Raw genomic sequence first — 20000 nt, 5'->3', positions numbered from 1 at the left:
TTAATATATAATATTATTTTGGCAGTTTTTTGACTTGGACATTTTTGTCCTCTAAGGACTTTTTTAAACTGATGCACAAGGCGCACTTTTGGTCTCTGATTTTTGGACTTTCCCACAATAAGAGCTACAGTATTAATGTGTTTAGTGATTAAATCTCTCTCTCTTTCTCTTTCTCTTTCAGAGAAGAGCAACAGATGAATGTTATTTCTTCGAACACTTGGAGTCGAACAATTACAACACCTACAGATCCCGGAAATACCCGGACTGGTACGTGGCTTTGAAGAGAACAGGCCAGTATAAGAGCGGTTCTAAGACCGGCCCGGGCCAGAAGGCCATTCTTTTCCTACCCATGTCTGCCAAATGCTGATTGCAAGATGCTGTTTTAAGGCTGACAGCTCACTGACGTACACGCACTTCTAACAAACCTGACAAACCAAAATTTGCTCATCGAAAACACACCTGAAAAGGTTAAAGGTCATCTGGATTGCTCAAAGCCATTTTTTAAAGTGCAGATTTTTCAGTAAGACCCCAATCTTGGGAAACATGCCGTGGAAACGTTCTCCTTCAACAGCTATATCTAGGAACATTTCCAAAACAGTACTTGGAGACCATTTGTTCATATATCAGCAACATCCACTGAAGAGACTCCACGGTTTCGTCAATACCGACGTCAAGAACAAATCCCACCAATATGACTTCAGACCCAACTTTCCAAAATACATTATTCCACAAAGGGCAGTAGGGTTGTTTTGAAGAATTCAGCTGCTATCACTTTTAGACCAGAGCACTTTCTTGAATTTGTGACTGCGGTTTTTGTTCTAAGGAGAAGGTTCCAGATCTCACAGGAATGTTAGAACAGCCACAAAATGTGAGTTTATTTAATGCTGCTCCTTAGAGGTTTTTATTCTTTATGCAAAAGGCTTATATACTTGTAGGTATATCTATATTGTGTATTTTATAGAAACAAAGGGATTTTGTAAACACATTTTGTTGCATTAATGAAGGGATGCTTAGTACATCATGAATGTTTTCATTGAACTTTATTCACTTTTTCATTTATCATCTTGGCTGAGAAAAGTCAGTTTAGATACATTTGCCAAACAACAGTTTGTAACAGTTTTTAATTTTTACAGGTACACAATCAGTCAAAAGTTTGGACATTAATTTATGTTCATGTTTGGAAAAAGTTTGGAAAAGACTGAATTTATGTTTCTCATGATTTTAAGAACCATTATGCATAAATTACTTTTGTTAATATAAATTGTGAAGATGTATGTTATTATATTTGTTTCACATTTTTCTAATTACTATATAAATTCCTAGACTTCCATTTGTGTTTTTTCATAGTTTTAATGATGAAGATTGAGTAGATGTGTTCAAACTCTAGGACTGGTAGTGTACATTCAAGAATTCAGTTTTTGTGCGCTTCAAAGAACAGTTTTCATGGATACAAAAGGACCGTACTTCAAGGCAGATGCATTTACGTAGGTACTTTGTTGGAGGTAGATATCATACCATAATATGTCAGAAACTGATACTGGCCCCTTAAGAACCAAATCTTACATTTGACCCTCATTCGGTTTCATACACTCTTAAAATAAAGGTTCTTCAGTGGCTCTGAGAAACGACTTTTTATGAAGAAACACTTCTTAAAAATCTCTTGATGTGTCATTCTAGGTTCTTTTACCAAGAAATAAAAAAAAAAATATTGTTGAAATATTAATAACAATAGTCTTGACCAACACAAAATAGGTATCGTTTGAAAGCTTAGAAGCTCTACTTTCCAATGCATGTAGACATTATGACCAAAACTGAACAAGTGCTTTGAAATTTGCAGACAAATCAGAAGTGTTCAGTTTTGATAATTTATCAAAACAATTGCACTGTATATATTTTTGTCATCAGTAAAAACATCAATCTGATCAAATAGCCATGTGTCATATGTTGTTGGAAAGATCTTAAAGAGTAGAATACAACCAGCTTATTTGTTTTAAAATATAGCGAGTAATAGCTAAATATATGTCTTTGACAATTATGTTGGTGTTGCTTATATGCCGCATTTTCACTTATAACGTCACAAAAAATAAACGGAACAGGGAGGAGGTGATTATCTTTCAAACGAGCCCACACACAAGGTAATCAGATGCATAGATCATTAGATAATCCACATGAAGCACAATGTTACATATGACCACCAGGAGATGGCGCCAAATACATGACACAGACTCAATGATGACTCAAATGACACAGAATGAAACTCATTCTGTGAAATCTCATTACTAAAATCATGTCTGCATGCTATGCAAACCTTTAGTCATTGTTGTGTTTACATGTGTAATTAGTTCTTATGTACCATTATTATGTTTTATTTGTTTGGAGACATTTTTGTACACTATAATAAATTATATTTGTAATGCTATAACTTTTGATTGCTTTGTCGTATCAACACAAAATTACAGTTGACATGACTGGGAACAAAACAAAAGGAGTTTTATTTACACCCAGAGATATATAATGTCAAATAAGAAAAATAATAATAAAAAAAAAAGTTAAATTTTTTTTGTTATTTTTCAGCAGTTTCTTAGGCTTAGAGTCTCAGGATGTATCATAAACTATATCATTAAAAAATTTGAAAAGTTTTCTTTACAATGATACCAAACACTTGACCCTATTTTTTTATTTTATTTTTTCGAGTTATAAGCCTTTAATTTTGGGTATGCCACTGAAACAGGAAATCTTTAAAAACACCTTCAGAGCTTAAAGGGTTAAAGCATCAGCGTGGCACTTATTTTCTGCCAATTTGTAATAAATAAATACAATGATAAAAACGAAAATGAAACTAAAACCCCATTAACCATTTCATTTCCACAGGAAACTTCTTATGAAAAACACTTTCATATCTTTCATATCTTTTATTTTTCACTTTTATTTGTCAATTATTTGCCGTTATTAAAATTAATCAATTTAATAATAGTAATTAAACAAAAGAAATGTGGAAGACCTAAAGCATTTACCATGCTGAGGATCTTATTTTAATAAGAGGAATACAGCATGTATCCGAAAGGTAATGAAATAGTTAATCTGTTTATTTTCATTTTTTCATTTTAATTATTAATTTAAAATTGGCAGAAAATAAGCTCTGTACATCAGTACATAGATGCTTTTCAAAAGAACTAGAGAATTAAAAGTTAATGGGTGAAACGCAAAAGAAATGTCTAGGACATATTTTTCCCAAATTTAATGACAATTATATAAATAATAATAATAATAATAATAATAATAATTTACTGTATATGTTGCCTAAATAAAACGTGATATTATTTTCATGACGATTAAGCACATTTCCACATATTCAAAATTAGTTGATTTTAATTTTGGGGAAATGTGTTTAATTAGCATTAAAAACAAATGTGACAATGTGAACAATCGAAACAGTCCTAAAAATAGGCTTAATTATTATTAATTTTTTTTATGCAAAATCCAAATTCTTCAATTTTTCCATTGATTTTGGGGTGAAATTTTACCCTGGCATGTTCTTGACAGTTTCACCTTGTGTAACTTGTTTCTCTTATGCTATCCAACTGTAAAACCGTTTTTTGGTTTCCACTGGAACCTTTAGTGTTAAGAGTGTAAAGGGTTCAATTACATTTACAACATCTCTCACGACTCTGGCAGCCGTCTGTGGTAGAGTTGATAGAACATGCCAGAATACACCGCCGGCAGCTCCTCCATTGTGAGGTCGATGTTGTGAAAGCCCTTTTCCAAACCATACAGTAGAATTTTTGCGATACGACTTGTGATCGGCGTCGTCTCGCTGGTCTTGACGAGTTCAGCTAAATCCAGCCATTCACAGCGCAGACATTCCTGAGTGCAGAAGTTGATGTCGAACGAAAGCGGACTGAGTCTGCAGATCAGGTACATATCGGACATACCAAATGCTCCGGGATGATTGTGCTGCTGACGAATACTCAGGAGAGATCGGAATTCAGATCGGACCCCAGTTTCCTCGAAAACCTCCCGAACAGCTGTCACGCCTGAAATTAAATACACAGTTAGAAAACAATTAAATAAAAAAATAAAAAGTATTGTCTTAATCAGTATTTTCTCTCGTTTTCCAGTAAAAATATCTAAACATCCAAATTAATTGACTTGAGAAGCAAAACTGTGAAACATAGTAAGACTTGTTAGAGGCAAAGCACCGAAGATGGCCGACTAGATTTTCCGGCATTTAAAATTTTCCCAAAAAAAATACTTTTTCGAACTCTTCCTAGACTGTAAGTCCGATTTGCACGAAATTTGGCACGTATCATCTAGGAACACTGAAAACAAAAAGTTATTAAAAGCTTTTTGATAGACCAAACCGTTCTTGAATAACGCATCAATGAATTCGATTGGGAGCACGCCAAAATGGACGTGAGGCCGTATCTTCGCAATGCTTTTGCGTATTGAAACAAAACTTGGTATATGGTATAGCCATCATGAATTAAGGATACCTGCGCCGTTTCGGCACAGCGCCACCTAGTGGTCAGGATATATAAAAAATGGCTATTTCTGCTTATAACTTCTGAATAGTTTGACCTAAAATTATGAGACTGGTCTCTTTAGGTTCCTTGGGGCATGATGAGTTGACTGTACCCAATTTTCATATGTCGGCCATATTGGGTGTTGGCCATTTTGAATTTTGTCATTATATGCTGTATTTTACAAATGCATTGGTGCATTGTTACAAAACTTGGTATGCATCATCAGCAACATGCCCTGAGGGTACCTATAAAGTTTGGGGACAGCACCCCTAAGTGGTCAAAAAGTTATAATTAAATATTTAAAAATGCTTATAATGTTTGATTATTTTGGCATATTGTCTGGACACTGCTCTCTATAGATTCCTTGGGTCATGCCGAACACGCTGATACCAAATTTGCCAAGGTTGGCCATACTTCCTGTCCACTATTTTAAATTTAATTGAAAACCCACTTTTTCAAACTCCTCCAAGGCTGTATATCCGATTCGCACAAAATTTGTCATGTATCATCTAGAGACACTCATGACAAAAAGTTATCAAAAACTTTTCGATATAGATGAAACAGTTCTCGAATAGTGCACCAACAAATTAGATGGCAAGATGCCAAAAAGCATCTGAGGCTGTATCTCGGCAACGCTTTGCTGTATTGACACGAAACTTGGTGTGTGTGGGTGTGACCACACCCTATCAGCATCACATAAATGTGGTGACAGCGCCACCTATTGGACAAAAGTTATACTGTATTATAATATGAGCAATTCTACTATATCTAAGTCATAATCAGTGATGTCAATATTTCCTTGCATGCCGTTGGTGTGCTTGGCCCCGTAATTGCTGCTTGCAATGATATTTTTCAATGTATTCAATGTATTTTCTTTTTTCAGCACGCACACTTGTGTACACAATATAATTAACAGAATTTTGTTTAAACAAAAGCTTTGATGTTTATTTTTCCGAAATAGCATTGTGATGTATTTAAGGACAGAATCAAACAATAATCCAGCAGTTACTGTATTTATATAGAAAGTTTCCTGACAGAAAGAACATTTCATTTTTAACACAAATAAATGAAGTATTTCTGTAACCGAATATGTCGAGGGTCTCAGATCTTAGACGATCGTGTTATAAATGCACTTTCGGAGCAGGTAAAGGTGATATTTACTGTAGACATTTACAAGACAATTCTTCTTTGGAATAATTAGAATAATTTCAGTTTTTTTTTTCTTCAATGAAATTAACAGCAGTTGAATCTTACCAATGTTTTCTCCAAGATCTGACAGACCACCTGGAAACTTCCAAGCATTCTTAGTCTAGAAAAAGAAAGAGATATTTTTAAAGCGTACATGTTATTTTAGTACACTTGGCATTTCTCTGAAATGTATTTTTATGGAAATGGCATGTTATATTGTTATATTTTTGCAATCTTTTTTGTTCCACTCAGTTTCACTCACAGATCTGTACTGTATATTATTTATCTCTATTCATTCAGCATCACATATTTTCATGTAACTGTTGTCTTGGATTAAAGGTTTGATTTGAGATGGTGGACTAGTGATGTCCATTAGTCGGTCTTGTCATTTTGAGTTAATCTAGAAAATGCTGCTGGTTATAAATTAAACTTTCTTTCTTACTTAAGTAGTTTTGAAAATATTCAACAGAGCACAAATGATCTGAAATAAGTGCTGATAAAAATTGTATTAAACTTCACACATGAGAACTGTTTCCACACACTTCTCCGTTATCAATAAAGAGCAATTCTGATGTTTTGGGAAATTACGTTTGTATGTTTGTGGCGTATCTGCAATAAATCCAACTCCCACATCAGCAGTATGGAAATGTACGGATTTAAACGTATCCATAATCCCATAATGGCCATAATCAAAGCAAGGCATTGAGTATTGCATCAGAGCACACTGTGATGCGTCATTGTTTTTCCACAAACATTAAATACGTCATCGATGGACGATGAACCTCTCAGAGGGGAGTTTGACTTTTAATAACACACTGAAGTGCTCAGATAAATAACTCCAACTCTCAAATTCAACATACCAGTAAGTGACGTCCAAAATAGGCCCTGCGTCGAAGACAGAGGAACAAGACGGAGGTGGAACAGAGAGCTGTTTATTTTAGTGGGAAAAGGTCTTTAGAGGCTTTTGGTCATCGTTTTCGAAAGCCTCCATTTTTGGTGGAGGAAAGCACCATTCTAGTGTGGATGAGAGGCGTAAACATGGCAAAATTAATGAGTTATGCCTGCAAAATAATTTGCATTTATTACTTTTGTGTAGACAGATATTCTGATCACAAATCTACACACTTCCAGCTATTCCCTCCCCCCGATGTTTTCTGTATTTTTAGCCTCAAATAACGTCCACACTAGGGCTGGGCGATATGGCTTCAGAAATTATATATTTTTCAGCAAATTGAGGATATTCGATACATATCTCGATAATTATGTTTTTGCTCTGAAATAGCATTAAAGTGTTTTTTTTTCCAACCAGCGGAAGCATCATTTCATCTAAACAGCCACTGTAGACAAGCAGAATTAATATTTCAAAGGTATTAAATACAAATCTATTTAAAAATGGCATTTTCCTCAGTTTTTCACTAAATGTAATTGTTTTCATTAATTTGCACTTATATTTAACAGACAATCATACATGGAAGCTTAATAAAAATCTTATTTACCATCATATATTTTTACCTTAACTGGGGTTTTTATTTTGACACTGTAAGTGCAGTCGTGTTTATTTCACCAGGAGCTTTTATTATGAAACAGGAAGTGCAATGTTTGATTGACAGTTATGAGTTTCGCATCTTGTGAACCGCTGTTAAACTCTTCTTTACTGTTCTGCGTTTCTAGATTTGTACAATAACTTTATAGCAGTTACTAATGTTTGAAATTGCACGAAGTACTTCACAATGCAGGTGTACTGCGCTTAAAAACATGAGCCTCCGCGAGTCCCACGGGTGAACGCGTCGCCAGTTAATTCTGACCATGTTTATCTGTCTTTAATCGCAGCCTTTGGCAGTTAAATAATCACATATGATCATATACCATTTTGATGTTATTTTGGATTAATTATTCAGCCCTCTTGAAATTAGTCTACTGATGCACTCTATGAAACTTAATGGCCAAATAAAAGACTCATTAAAATCATTGCGATATTCACGATATTGTTGAATTTTATATAGTCAGCAAAATCATCGCGATTGTATCGTAGGTATCCGATGTATCGTCCGGCCCTTGTCCACACTAATTCGTTTTAGTTTGAAAACTCAGTTTTCTAGCATTGTTGTTTTCAAAGTATCCAGTACTAGAGAGTGTTTTTAAAAGTATGCAGTACTAGAGAGTGTTTTCGAAAGTATGCAGTACTAGAGAGTGTTTTTAAAAGTATGCAGTACTAGAGAGTGTTTTCAAAAGTATGCAGTACTAGAGAGTGTTTTTAAAAGTATGCAGTACTAGAGAGTGTTTTCAAAAGTATGCAGTACTAGAAAGTGTTTTCGAAAGTATGCAGTACTAGAGAGTGTTTTTAAAAGTATGCAGTACTAGAGAGTGTTTTCGAAAGTATGCAGTACTAGAGAGTGTTTTTAAAAGTATGCAGTACTAGAGAGTGTTTTTAAAAGTATGCAGTACTAGAGAGTGTTTTTAAAAGTATCCAGTACTAGAGAGTGTTTTCAAAAGTATGCAGTACTAGAGAGTGTTTTTCAAAGTATGCAGTACTAGAGAGTGTTTTTAAAAGTATGCAGTACTAGAGAGTGTTTTTAAAAGTATGCAGTACTAGAGAGTGTTTTTAAAAGTATGCAGTACTAGAGAGTGTTTTTAAAAGTATGCAGTACTAGAGAGTGTTTTCGAAAGTATGCAGTACTAGAGAGTGTTTTTAAAAGTATGCAGTACTAGAGAGTGTTTTTAAAAGTATGCAGTACTAGAGAGTGTTTTTAAAAGTATCCAGTACTAGAGAGTGTTTTCAAAAGTATGCAGTACTAGAGAGTGTTTTTCAAAGTATGCAGTACTAGAGAGTGTTTTTAAAAGTATGCAGTACTAGAGAGTGTTTTTAAAAGTATGCAGTACTAGAGAGTGTTTTTAAAAGTATGCAGTACTAGAGAGTGTTTTTCAAAGTATCCAGTACTAGAGAGTGTTTTTAAAAGTATGCAGTACTAGAGAGTGTTTTTCAAAGTATCCAGTACTAGAGAGTGTTTTCAAAAGTATGCAGTACTAGAAAGTGTTTTTCAAAGTATGCAGTACTAGAGAGTGTTTTCAAAAGTATGCAGTACTAGAGAGTGTTTTTAAAAGTATGCAGTACTAGAGAGTGTTTTTAAAAGTATGCAGTACTAGAGTGTTTTCAAAAGTATGCAGTACTAGAGAGTGTTTTCGAAAGTAAGCGGTACTAGAGAGTGTTTTCGAAAGTATGCGGTACTAGAGAGTGTTTTCGAAAGTATGCAGTACTAGAGAGTGTTTTTAAAAGTATGCAGTACTAGAGAATGTTTTCGAAAGTATGCGGTACTAGAGAGTGTTTTTAAAAGTATGCAGTACTAGAGAGTGTTTTTAAAAGTAAGCGGTACTAGAGAGTGTTTTCGAAAGTAAGCGGTACTAGAGAGTGTTTTCGAAAGTATGCGGTACTAGAGAGTGTTTTCGAAAGTATGCGGTACTAGAGTGTTTTCGAAAGTATGCGGTACTAGAGAGTGTTTTTAAAAGTATGCAGTACTAGAGAGTGTTTTCGAAAGTATGCGGTACTAGAGAGTGTTTTCGAAAGTATGCAGTACTAGAGAGTGTTTTCAAAAGTATGCAGTACTAGAGAGTGTTTTCAAAAGTAAGCGGTACTAGAGAGTGTTTTCGAAAGTAAGCGGTACTAGAGAGTGTTTTCGAAAGTATGCGGTACTAGAGAGTGTTTTCGAAAGTATGCGGTACTAGAGTGTTTTCGAAAGTATGCGGTACTAGAGAGTGTTTTTAAAAGTATGCAGTACTAGAGAGTGTTTTCGAAAGTATGCGGTACTAGAGAGTGTTTTCGAAAGTATGCAGTACTAGAGAGTGTTTTCAAAAGTATGCAGTACTAGAGAGTGTTTTCAAAAGTATGCAGTACTAGAGAGTGTTTTCGAAAGTATGCAGTACTAGAGAGTGTTTTCGAAAGTATGCAGTACTAGAGAGTGTTTCGAAAGTATGCGGTACTAGAGAGTGTTTCGAAAGTATGCAGTACTAGAGAATGTTTTTGAACGTTTTTGGTGGAGGAAAGCGCCGTTGTATTGTGATGAGAGGCGTAAACGTAGCGAAATGAATGCGTTGTGAAGCAAAAACATATTAGGCCACATCCATTTTTTCCCCAATCTGGAATGCCCAATTCCCAATGTGCTCTAAGTGCTCATGGTGGCGTAGTGACTCGCCTCAATCCGGGTGGTGGAGGACGAATCTCAGTTGCCTCCGCGTCTGAGACCGTCAATCCACGCATCTTATCATGTGGCTTATTGAGTGTGTTACTACAGAGACCTAGCACGTGTGGAGCCTTCACGCTATTCTCCGCGGCATCCACGCACAACTCACCACGCGCCCCACTGAGAGCGAGAACCACATTATAGCGACTTCAAAGAGAGTGCGTTTGTCAGGTGGAGGAAAACGGCATTCTAAAGTGTGGATGAGAGGTGTAAACAAAGCTAAATCATATTATGCCACGCCCACACTAACCTGTTTAGGTTTCGAACATCATTGCTTTCTAAATAGACAGAGCATTTTCGAAAGTTTTTGGTAGAGGAAAACACAGTGCTCATGTGGATTAAAGGTGTAAATGTAGTCTTTTCAAATGACATTTCCATTTAGAGTGGACACTGAAATTGAGAATTCGAGAATTCTAAGAGACGCTGAAGTAGAAAGTCAACAAAATAACCTGAACTGTTTGAGTGGAAGAGTTGAGTTATGTCTGTGAAATATTTAGAAGACAATTGTGAGATTGTCTCAATTATTCGCACTGTTACTGGAATGAATTGATTTCCACACTATCATTGAGTAATCATCTAGTATATCAAATAAACCCACCTCTACACATCACACAAAAACAAACTGAACTGGTGGTTGGTCGCTTAACTTTTATGCCAAGACTCTGACTACGCAATACTTTACACATGCAGCTCACAGTGCACTAATGAGTTTCAGGAAAAGTCTGTTTACATGAATGAGTGTGAAGACGGCTGTTTGCTGTGGAGGAAAGGTCAGACGAGTGTGGCTTTCTCCTATAACAGCTTCATTGTGGCATTGAGTTTGTTTGCAGCTCAGGCCCTAAATAACAGGGATGCTTACCTGAACCTTAAATGATTTCAGGTTTTTAAGCAGCGAAGAGCTTTATATGAGATGCATGAGTTGTGTCAGTGTTTAAAGAGAGAGATTCTGAACTTTACCTTATTTCTGTCCTGAACAACAAGAACTTTACCATTCGATTCATCCACAACAGCACCTTAAAATAAGACATCAAAGATAAAGGATTACACACAAAATAATGATTAGAGAGAAAGATAACAGACATGAACAAATGAGGGGGAATTTCTGTAGTATAATAGGTTAGTTTAATGCCCACCTCACCCAATACCTGCCTGTTTGTCTATACTGCATTTTAATTTAAATGCCAAAACTCTTAAAACACCAAAAAGCTAATTATTATTGAGTCAATATGTCTATAAAGTGAATCGAACATTTCATGTTTCATTAAATTGGTCTATGTTTTCTTTATTGATATTTTAGGGTGTTTCTTCAACTTTGGGCACTTTAATGTCCAAGGGGTTGATTTTTGATTTTTAATTAAACAAAGAGATGTTTTCTGCTTGTTTAATGGAGGTCTCATGAAAACTGACTTGGAAACCTTTTTTTTTTTTTGGTACTTTTCAAATGTCTTTTATCTATAGATTTGACTGTTTTAGTCTTGTCCCAGACTTTTCATATTAACCCTTTAAGCTCTGAAGGTTTATAAAAAAAAATACAAATATAAAGATTTCCTGTTTCAGTGGCATACCCAAAATTAAAGGCTTATAACTCGTCAAAAAAGGTAAAGTGTTTGGTATCATTGTAAGGAAAACTTTACAAAGTTTTTAATGATATATATATATATTATGATACATTCTGAGCCTAAGAAACTGCTGAAAAATCACACACACACAAAAAAAATTAAGCCAAAAATGGACCTTTTTTCTTATTTTTCTGATTTGACATTATATATCTCTGGGTGTAAATAAGGTGGCTCCGAAAAACTGCTTTTGTTTTGTTCCCAATCATGTCAACTGTATCTGAGAAAAATTGTGCTGATATGACAAAGCAATCAAAAGTTATAACATTACAAACATAATTGATCATAGTGTCCAAAAACATCTCCAAACAAATAAAACATAATAATTGTACATAAGAACTAATTACACATGCAAACACAACAATGACTAAAGGTTTGTATAGCACGCAGACATGATTTTAGCAATGATATTTCACAGAATGAGTTTCATTCTGTGTCATTTGAGTCATCATTGAGACTGTGTCATGTATTTGGCGCCATCTCCTGGTGGTCATGTGTAACATTGTGCTTCATGTGGATTATCTAATGATCTATGCATCTGATTATCTTGTGTTTGGGCTCGTTTGAAAGATAATCCTCTAAATAATGGTATGTGAGATTTTATATTCTGTTTATGTTTCATGAAGTTATAAGTGAAAACGTGGCATATAAGCAACACCAGGATCATTGTCAAAGACATATACGTCAGTGAGTAACACAAATAGGCTGATTGTATTCTACTCTTTGAGAGCTTTCCAACAACATATGACACATGACTATTTGATCAGTCTGATGTTTTTACTGATTGCAATAATATGTACAGTGCAGTTTTTTTTTTTATTATAAATCAAAACTGAACACTTCTGATTTGTCTGCAGATTTCAAAGCACTTGTTCAGTTTTGGTCATAATGCCTACATGCATTGAAGAGTAATATTTTGACAATTATTGTTTTTTTCTCACAGGCCCGCAGCTTAAAGGGTTAAACTATGAAAATCCATTATTAAAAAATAAATAAATAAATAAATTATATATATATATATATATATATATATTAAACCTGTTTAGAACTATAATAATAAATACAAATTTTCAAACCATTTCAAAATTTGTTGTGTGAAAATATGAATTAATCATATGTATTTTGGACACATAAAATGTTATCTATGAAATTAGTCTTAGCAAGACAAAGGAGTCGGTCATTTTATTTGAAAAAGGTTAAAATGTAATTTCCATCAGCATCATTTCCAGCACAGAATTCTATTAAACACAGAATTCTAGTGAGAGTGTGAAACATGTTTTAACTGGATTTTACTTTCTAGACATCCATCCAGTACAGACAGTGATACTCCTGCTACAGCTGTGAACGGTCCAGTAATGTTTAACAATTAATAAATACCAAAGTCTAAATAAAAAGACAGAGAGGAAGTTGGTTTGGAAAACGTACAGAAAGGAAATCTGGTTAACTTCAACCGATCTGATTCATTGCTAGAATATTCCAAACGTAGGATTCCACCCTCATAGCATTCCGCTTTAATCACACACACACAGACACAATTGGTGCCAGATTGGGATCATCCTCAGGCATCTATTTGGGCATGTTCTAACATGTCCATGTCCAGTGGTCTAATATGAATCAGTGTGAACAGCGTCACCTGCTGCTGAAGCAGAGAAATGTCTTTATCTAGCCTGAACGAATCTAAACAATACTAGTAACTATTTACAGCACATGAAAGAGGATGGCACATTTTTATTTTCAAAGAACCCGTCAATGTAATGAATCAATGTAAAAAAAAAACCTACAGGAATCCTGCAGGAATTGCCTAACAGGTCATTACAACACCTTTATTCCCTGCAGGAATACTGCACTGGGTAGATTTCAAATCCTGCATAACCTGGCAAGTGTTAAACCGTACACGTTGTGCAGGAGTTTTCTACAGGAACTATTTGGGTGGTATCCTGCAGGATTTGATTTCCTCTTGGAGAATCAAACTCACAAATAGTCCATTTTTACCAATGAATAATTTTATTTATGGGAATGTTTTCATAATGGATGACATAATCTGTTACGTCCTCAAGCAGCTGAGTCGGTCACACCTAGAAAACAGAGAATTAAACAAGCTAAGAAACAGGACAGTATTGCTGACAACTGTGAAAAATAGATCAAAACAATGGTGCGAGATGAGATCCTAACAGTGTGGTTAGGTGGTAATAGGTCTCAGTGCCATGCACAGAAAGTGTGCTGAAGGGGCGCCTTCGAGAAAAGACGTTCGTCTGGAACATGCTTCGAGGGGTGTCCCCTTCCCGCAGCCGTGCCCTTCAAGGGAGCAAAAATGCAGTTTGGAATTTGTCCCGGAACATTGAAGTGGCGTTGCCTCAGAAGAGTAACAGGTCAGATAAAAAGTCCGCTCTATGTATTGTAGTGTATGTGTATTAAAAGAATAAAACTCGACTGGTTTTCCGACATCACATACAACTCTCATTTACCCGTTTTTATCCTTCCCCCATCTCCTGCTACGGTCTGTGCATGTCACTGATAGGTTTTTATATTCACAAAGGTTTATGTTTTAGATCTTAGATCATCATCTTATCTGTTATCAACTTTATATTGGATTAGTATAAAATGTTTACCTTTCAAAACCCTTGTTAAAAAACACAAAAACAAAGAGGAAAAGTATTACCTATCATCCATCCGTGCCTTTTCCCTCATATACGCTATATTAATTTCCTTTACGACTGTCCAGTGTGTCTGGGGAACCACAACAAGTAAATATTAATTAAAGATGAATGCATTAAGGCATTCAAGGAATGGTATTTTTGACATGTTAATAAAACACCTCATAACATCACCTTTTTTTCCATGAGATTCACCATCTGCGATCTTGTCCATATTAGTGTGGCGGAAAGCCCAACATCTAATCAAAAACATAAGACGTTACAACACAGCACATCAAAAAGGGGATAACAGGTTAGAATGATATGCACAAAATAGTCTAGAGGTGAAGCTCTGTAGTCTGGTATGTACCGTTAAAGCTACACTATGTAACTTTTGACCCTCTAAGAACATTGTTTTGGTTGTGGTTTGGCTCTGCTCCTCTGCGCGGATGAATGTGGTTCGAGGCACCGGTGTACACATGAATACAGGACATCTCATCAGAGCGAACGCACAAATAAATAACGAAAGAATGGAAAAGACGGATATCCGAAAACATGCCATCTGAGCAGGTAAGTGCCATATCTTATGCTGTTGTTTTGACTTATCGGAAACATTGATGTTTTTTTATTTTTATCCCCTTTTCTCCCCAATTTGGAATGCCCAATTCCCACTACTTAGTAGGTCCTCGTGGTGGCGCGGACAGGTCTCAGTTGCCTCCACTTCTGAGACCGTCAATCCGAGTTATCACGTGACTCGTTGTGCATGACACCGTGGAGACTCACAGCATGTGGAGAGCTCATGCTACTCTCCACGATCCACGCACAACTTACCACACGCCCCATTGAGAGCGAGAACCACTAATCACGACCACGAGGAGGTTACCCCATGTGACTCTAACCTCCCTAGCAACCGGGCCAATTTGGTTGCTTAGGAGACCTGGCTGGAGTCACTCAGCACGCCCTGGATTCGAACTCGTGACTCCAGGTGTGCTAGTCAGCGTCAATACTCGCTGAGCTACCCAGGTCCCCCTTGGAAACCTTGATGTTTTGAAATAAATTATGTTACTAAAGTTAGGCAACATTCGTTAACATTAGACATAACGATTGCTAGTCTGATAAGGTCAAACGTTGTAAAGTTTTTATAACTGCAGGATATTCTGGCCAAATAGACCACGGCAGTAACTAATTTATAGATTGTCATTGTTACCAACCAGTGATCAACATAATTTCAAGACTCACATGTCCTTGGCAAGCCTAGGTCTAAAGGATTTATTATATAAATTATTGCTGTTATAAAGACAAATACACACACGCGCGTGCGTGTGTGTGTGTGTGTGTGATTACACAACTATACATAAACCATATAAATAAAATATCTTACCTGTTGAGTAAGAAAAAAGCCATCTCTGGGTCGCTTTTAAATCCTTTCAGATCTCGGTGTTGTCGCCACCTCTGAAAAGCCAAGCCGATGTTGATTCGGGTTTTATTACGAACTCTGTCGCTTTCCATTTTTGCTTGTAGACTCTGTTCGGGGTTTCTTTGTTTTTACAAAGTGATTCCCCGGAGGTTTGCCGTTTTTAATGATGCAAGGTCGATTTTTCTCGTTCGTTGTGACAACAAACGTTCAGCTTCGCGCTAGTCCCACATGCGCTACAGTAGCCGGAGCTTATTTTCTCTGTGTACGGATATGACATGAACGCGCACTGGAGAATGACGTTTGTGTATCCTGTGAAATCCGTCCCGACAGGTTTATCAAAGTGTATTTGGGTAAAGACGTGGTTTGGAAGATGGATTTTGGAGAAGATCTCATTAATAACATTTTGTTGTTTTTTTTAACAAAAAAAAAAGTTTCATAGTATAGCTTTAAACAAGACGTACACACAGGACGCATTCGTGTTCAAAAACTGATACGGAGCGCGGCGAAATGGAACAGAACACAGCGGTCTTATGACGCATCTGAAACACGCAACGCTAATGACGCGAGCTGGCGATAACAGTGACAAGCGGTACAAACCAGAATATAAAGCGTCAGCTTCACTATTTCTACATTATTCTTACCTTACAATGGAAGGTAATTATATCAAACATTTAGCTAAAGCATTTAACGTTCATAAATAATGAAACAAATCTTGCGTTATAATTTACATTTTCACTGTTTTTTTTCCGGCTTCGACGATCCTTTGTAGATCATCTCGCACTCATTCACATCCAGATTTGCTCCGAATTACTTTGAGGTAATCAGAAGTATTTTAACATCAGTTAGGACCGCTGAAAACACATAACATAAATGTATTTTGTTAACAATATACTTCTTTCAAACGTCAAATTTTAAAACAGGTTTTGATATTTTTTACGTAAAGTTGTCAGCCTTTGTTAACACTGTAAGGAAGATTTGGTGAGATTTCACATATTTTACTACAATCACACATCAGTAACGAATACTTTATCAAAATTAAATAAATGATCGTCATACCTGCAGGGCGATAACGGACCCAGAACGCTTCTTGCCAGTTGAACTCGCGTGCATATGTTGACTGTCGTAACAGACATGTACGTACCAGCGTAAACAGATAAACAGGTTATCTATGTAGTCTGACGCTTAATAAAATGTATCATTTTAATTATATGAGTAAACACTACAGATATACTGCACACTCTTACACATCAAATGCCATTTTCAATATTTGTTTTCAAAATAGTAGTTCACTACAAATTACAAGCTGCTTCTCTAAAATGGTAATCAGATTACTTTACCGATTACTTCATGCAAAAGTAATCACATTAATAATTTCTTTACTTTGAAGTTACTTTCTAAAATACGGCGCCCCTTAGAGGACAGGGCGGGAATTGTTTTTTCTGAAATAGTTTTGCAAGCCCTCTCAATAAATGTACCATGGTTTTACTACGGTAACTATATTTTAACCTTGATATTCAAAGTAAAATTATAGTAATAATACAGGAAAACAAAAACGACAATTTTGTGGTTATTTTGATTTTACTACAAATACCATGGAAAACTAGACTTTAGTAACCACAAGATTAACCATGGTTGATCTACATTAAAACTATGGTTACAATATGGATACAGTATATATTATAGATGACGATCTCGGGGATTGACGATGGTCAGAGTGATCGCCAATCGCTGATGCCTTTGACGGTCAAGACGACATTTGGCTCGTTTTCCCATTAATGTATTAAATTATTATTAGGCTGTTATTTTTATCAAATTAATATTACAAATAATTTGCCCCGCCATAGTTTCACATCATCATAACCGACACTTGTGACACCGACACGCGCGCGTGCGCCCACGCACACCAATTGACTAGCATTTAGGCTAAGCATAGACTGGTGCCGTTAAATAGGCTTTGTGTCAAACACTGTCAGGAAATATATTCTTGATATAATTAGTAAAAAATAAAAACAATTTCTTCCTTCAGTGGAATTTGAGTAATTTGAGTCAAGGCAATAATGGCACTTCCAATGCATGCCGAAGAACAACAGAAAGAAAATGATAATCGGGCTTCTAAAGTGACGCAAACTACAATGACTGCGCTATCGACCGAATTAGAAAAGGAAAATAACAAGGAAGGAAGCGAATGATCAAAACGAGAAATGAAAAGTGAAAGGGAAAAAGACCACAGCAGTTTCTCATCTCATCAAACACTCATCAGGTTTGCTTCAGAAGACATTAATTGATCAACTGGAGCCGTGTGGATTACTTTTATGCTGCCTAAATATGACTTTTGGACCGTCAATCAGCCAGCAGTGTCATGGCACCCGTTTACATGCATTGTATGGACAAACAGAGCTGAAATGTGCTTATAGAAATCTTCACTTTGGTTCTGCTGAAGAAGGAAAGACATACACATCTGGGATGACTTAAAGGTGTCATTTTTGGGTGTACTATTCCTTTAATCTTGGTTAATAAAAATATTTTTACCATTGTTAATTCCTAGTGCATTAACTAAAGTTAACATATACAACTTTTGATTTTAAAAATGTGTTAGTATATGTTGAAATTAAAAAACAGCAACAAAAGCAGACTTACATATGAACATACATGTTTTAAATGTATTCTAAACAAATAATATTATTATAGAAATACATGCGACGTAAGTAATTCGTTTAACTGAAAGTCAGTCACTGTAATCAGATTACAAGAATTTAAACTGAAATGCATTACACTACGTTTTGACTGAAACAGTAATTAGATTACTTTGTAATCAGATTACACCCAACACTGTTCAGGATGAAGCACCTCATGGAGAAGCTTGAGGGAATGATCAGAGCTGGAAATCGACATTAACAACTTTCTTTTGTTTTTGTTCACTATATGGCTCATTCTATAATTGGTGATACATTTCATCTTCATGTCAACAAAAAAAAGTACAAAAACAAAGTGCTTTCTCAATAAAAGAGACTTATTGGTTTAAGTTCATATATTTCTTTGATGCAACATTTCTACTAGTTGCAAAGCTTAAGCATTAAACACCGTTTAGATGGATGTTTTCCCTAGTGAGTTTGTCAACTATGTTACGCACAAACTGCATGGCATTACAGACACGGATTACATGCCACACTTCAAGTAACACACTTCATTAAGGGTTATTTTGTCTATTCTGCCATATGTGCAGTAATGCAGTAAAATAATTGTAAGAATTGTATATTTTTGCAGATATTCATGTGATATTTTCAGCACGGTCACTAGTGACCGTAACATTGTTTTATCATAAATCTGGCTTAAATATAATTTTGGTAGTTTTAAGAGATGTTATCCAAAACTCTAACCTTTGTGGATGTAAAATATACCTTGAAGGATATCAGAAGCAGCATTTTTGTTATTTGAAATGTAAAAAAATCAGTGGTAACATAGTTGACAGTGAAAGTAACATAGTTGAAAAATAAATATCCTGCTTATTTCACACAATACAATGACACCATTTACATAAGAAGATCTCTGTTTTAACTTGCAAAGGAACAATATCTAGTTAATTTTGTAAAATCAATTAAATGTGCCTTAATCCCTAATTATCATGATTTACATGCATGCATGCATGCACACACATGCACAAGGGCACACACACCCTCAGTGTCCTCTGACACATACAGGCTTAAATTATGACAAAACACTGATCTATAGTAATTAATTAATTATCATCAATGGTCTTCAGTGGACACTGTCGGGTCATGTCAACTATGTTACCCAAAGGGTTGACATTGGGGCAACTTAGTTGAGCTAAGATCATACAAATATTGCAAACTATAACAATGTATGCAACATAGTTGATGGTCAATTATATACTCCTTGACAATATGCTATTGTAGTTAAAATATTGAGAAACAAAATGACGTCACATGACACTGGTCACATGGTTTTGGGATGCACCATTTTTTAGTTGCAGGGGGGTGTTTGTTTAGTAACATAGTTGACAGAACTTTTGTGGACAATAAGATATTTTCTTTATTAAAATGTCAAACTCAATCTAAAAAAAAAATAAAAAAAAAAGTATTTTTCTGGAGTGTTTAGAATAAAAAATTATATATATATATATATATAGATCATGTTGACTTGAAAAAAAATTATTCATTATTTTGAACTTAAGACCCGCTCACTTCAAAAAACAGACAATGCAAAAACTGTCAACTAAGAAATATCATGGCAGTTTCACGCAAAATGAAACATGGGGAGCACAAAATATTTGTGTGATATTATAAGATGCTTTCCCTTAATGGATAAAACTGTTAGAAAATATATAATGATCAACAATGGACATTAAATGTACCCTAAATTAAAGAATG

The 20000-nt window shown here is 35.4% G+C and overlaps 2 protein-coding genes across 8 annotated transcripts in view; one reads left to right on the top strand and one right to left on the bottom strand.

The window, feature by feature from the left end:
* Positions 1 to 369, top strand: part of LOC127412776 (fibroblast growth factor 2-like) — a 16578-nt gene extending 16209 nt beyond the window's left edge. Inside the window, exon 3 of the mRNA XM_051649416.1 lies at positions 182 to 369. Within this exon, the coding sequence (XP_051505376.1) occupies positions 182 to 367 (186 nt within the window). The 3' untranslated portion in view covers positions 368 to 369. The remainder of the gene's footprint in view (positions 1 to 181) is intronic.
* A 3287-nt stretch (positions 370 to 3656) lies between these two features.
* The window catches only part of nudt6 (nudix (nucleoside diphosphate linked moiety X)-type motif 6), a 930254-nt gene continuing 913910 nt past the window's right edge, over positions 3657 to 20000 (bottom strand). For 2 of the 7 annotated variants that reach the window (XM_051649399.1, XM_051649400.1), the window contains exons 3-7: positions 14391 to 14991; positions 14222 to 14289; positions 10904 to 10959; positions 5778 to 5832; positions 3657 to 4034 (exon numbers count right to left, since the gene is read on the bottom strand). In XM_051649399.1, the coding sequence (XP_051505359.1) occupies positions 3661 to 4034; positions 5778 to 5832; positions 10904 to 10959; positions 14222 to 14228 (492 nt within the window). In that variant the 5' untranslated portion in view covers positions 14229 to 14289; positions 14391 to 14991 and the 3' untranslated portion in view covers positions 3657 to 3660. The other 5 variants (XM_051649403.1, XM_051649404.1, XM_051649401.1 and 2 more) reach the window with 5 other exon arrangements.

Source organism: Myxocyprinus asiaticus, chromosome 22 (genome assembly GCF_019703515.2).
Source record: "Myxocyprinus asiaticus isolate MX2 ecotype Aquarium Trade chromosome 22, UBuf_Myxa_2, whole genome shotgun sequence".
NCBI lineage: Eukaryota > Metazoa > Chordata > Actinopteri > Cypriniformes > Catostomidae > Myxocyprinus > Myxocyprinus asiaticus.
This window is presented reverse-complemented; position numbering and strand designations above follow the sequence as displayed.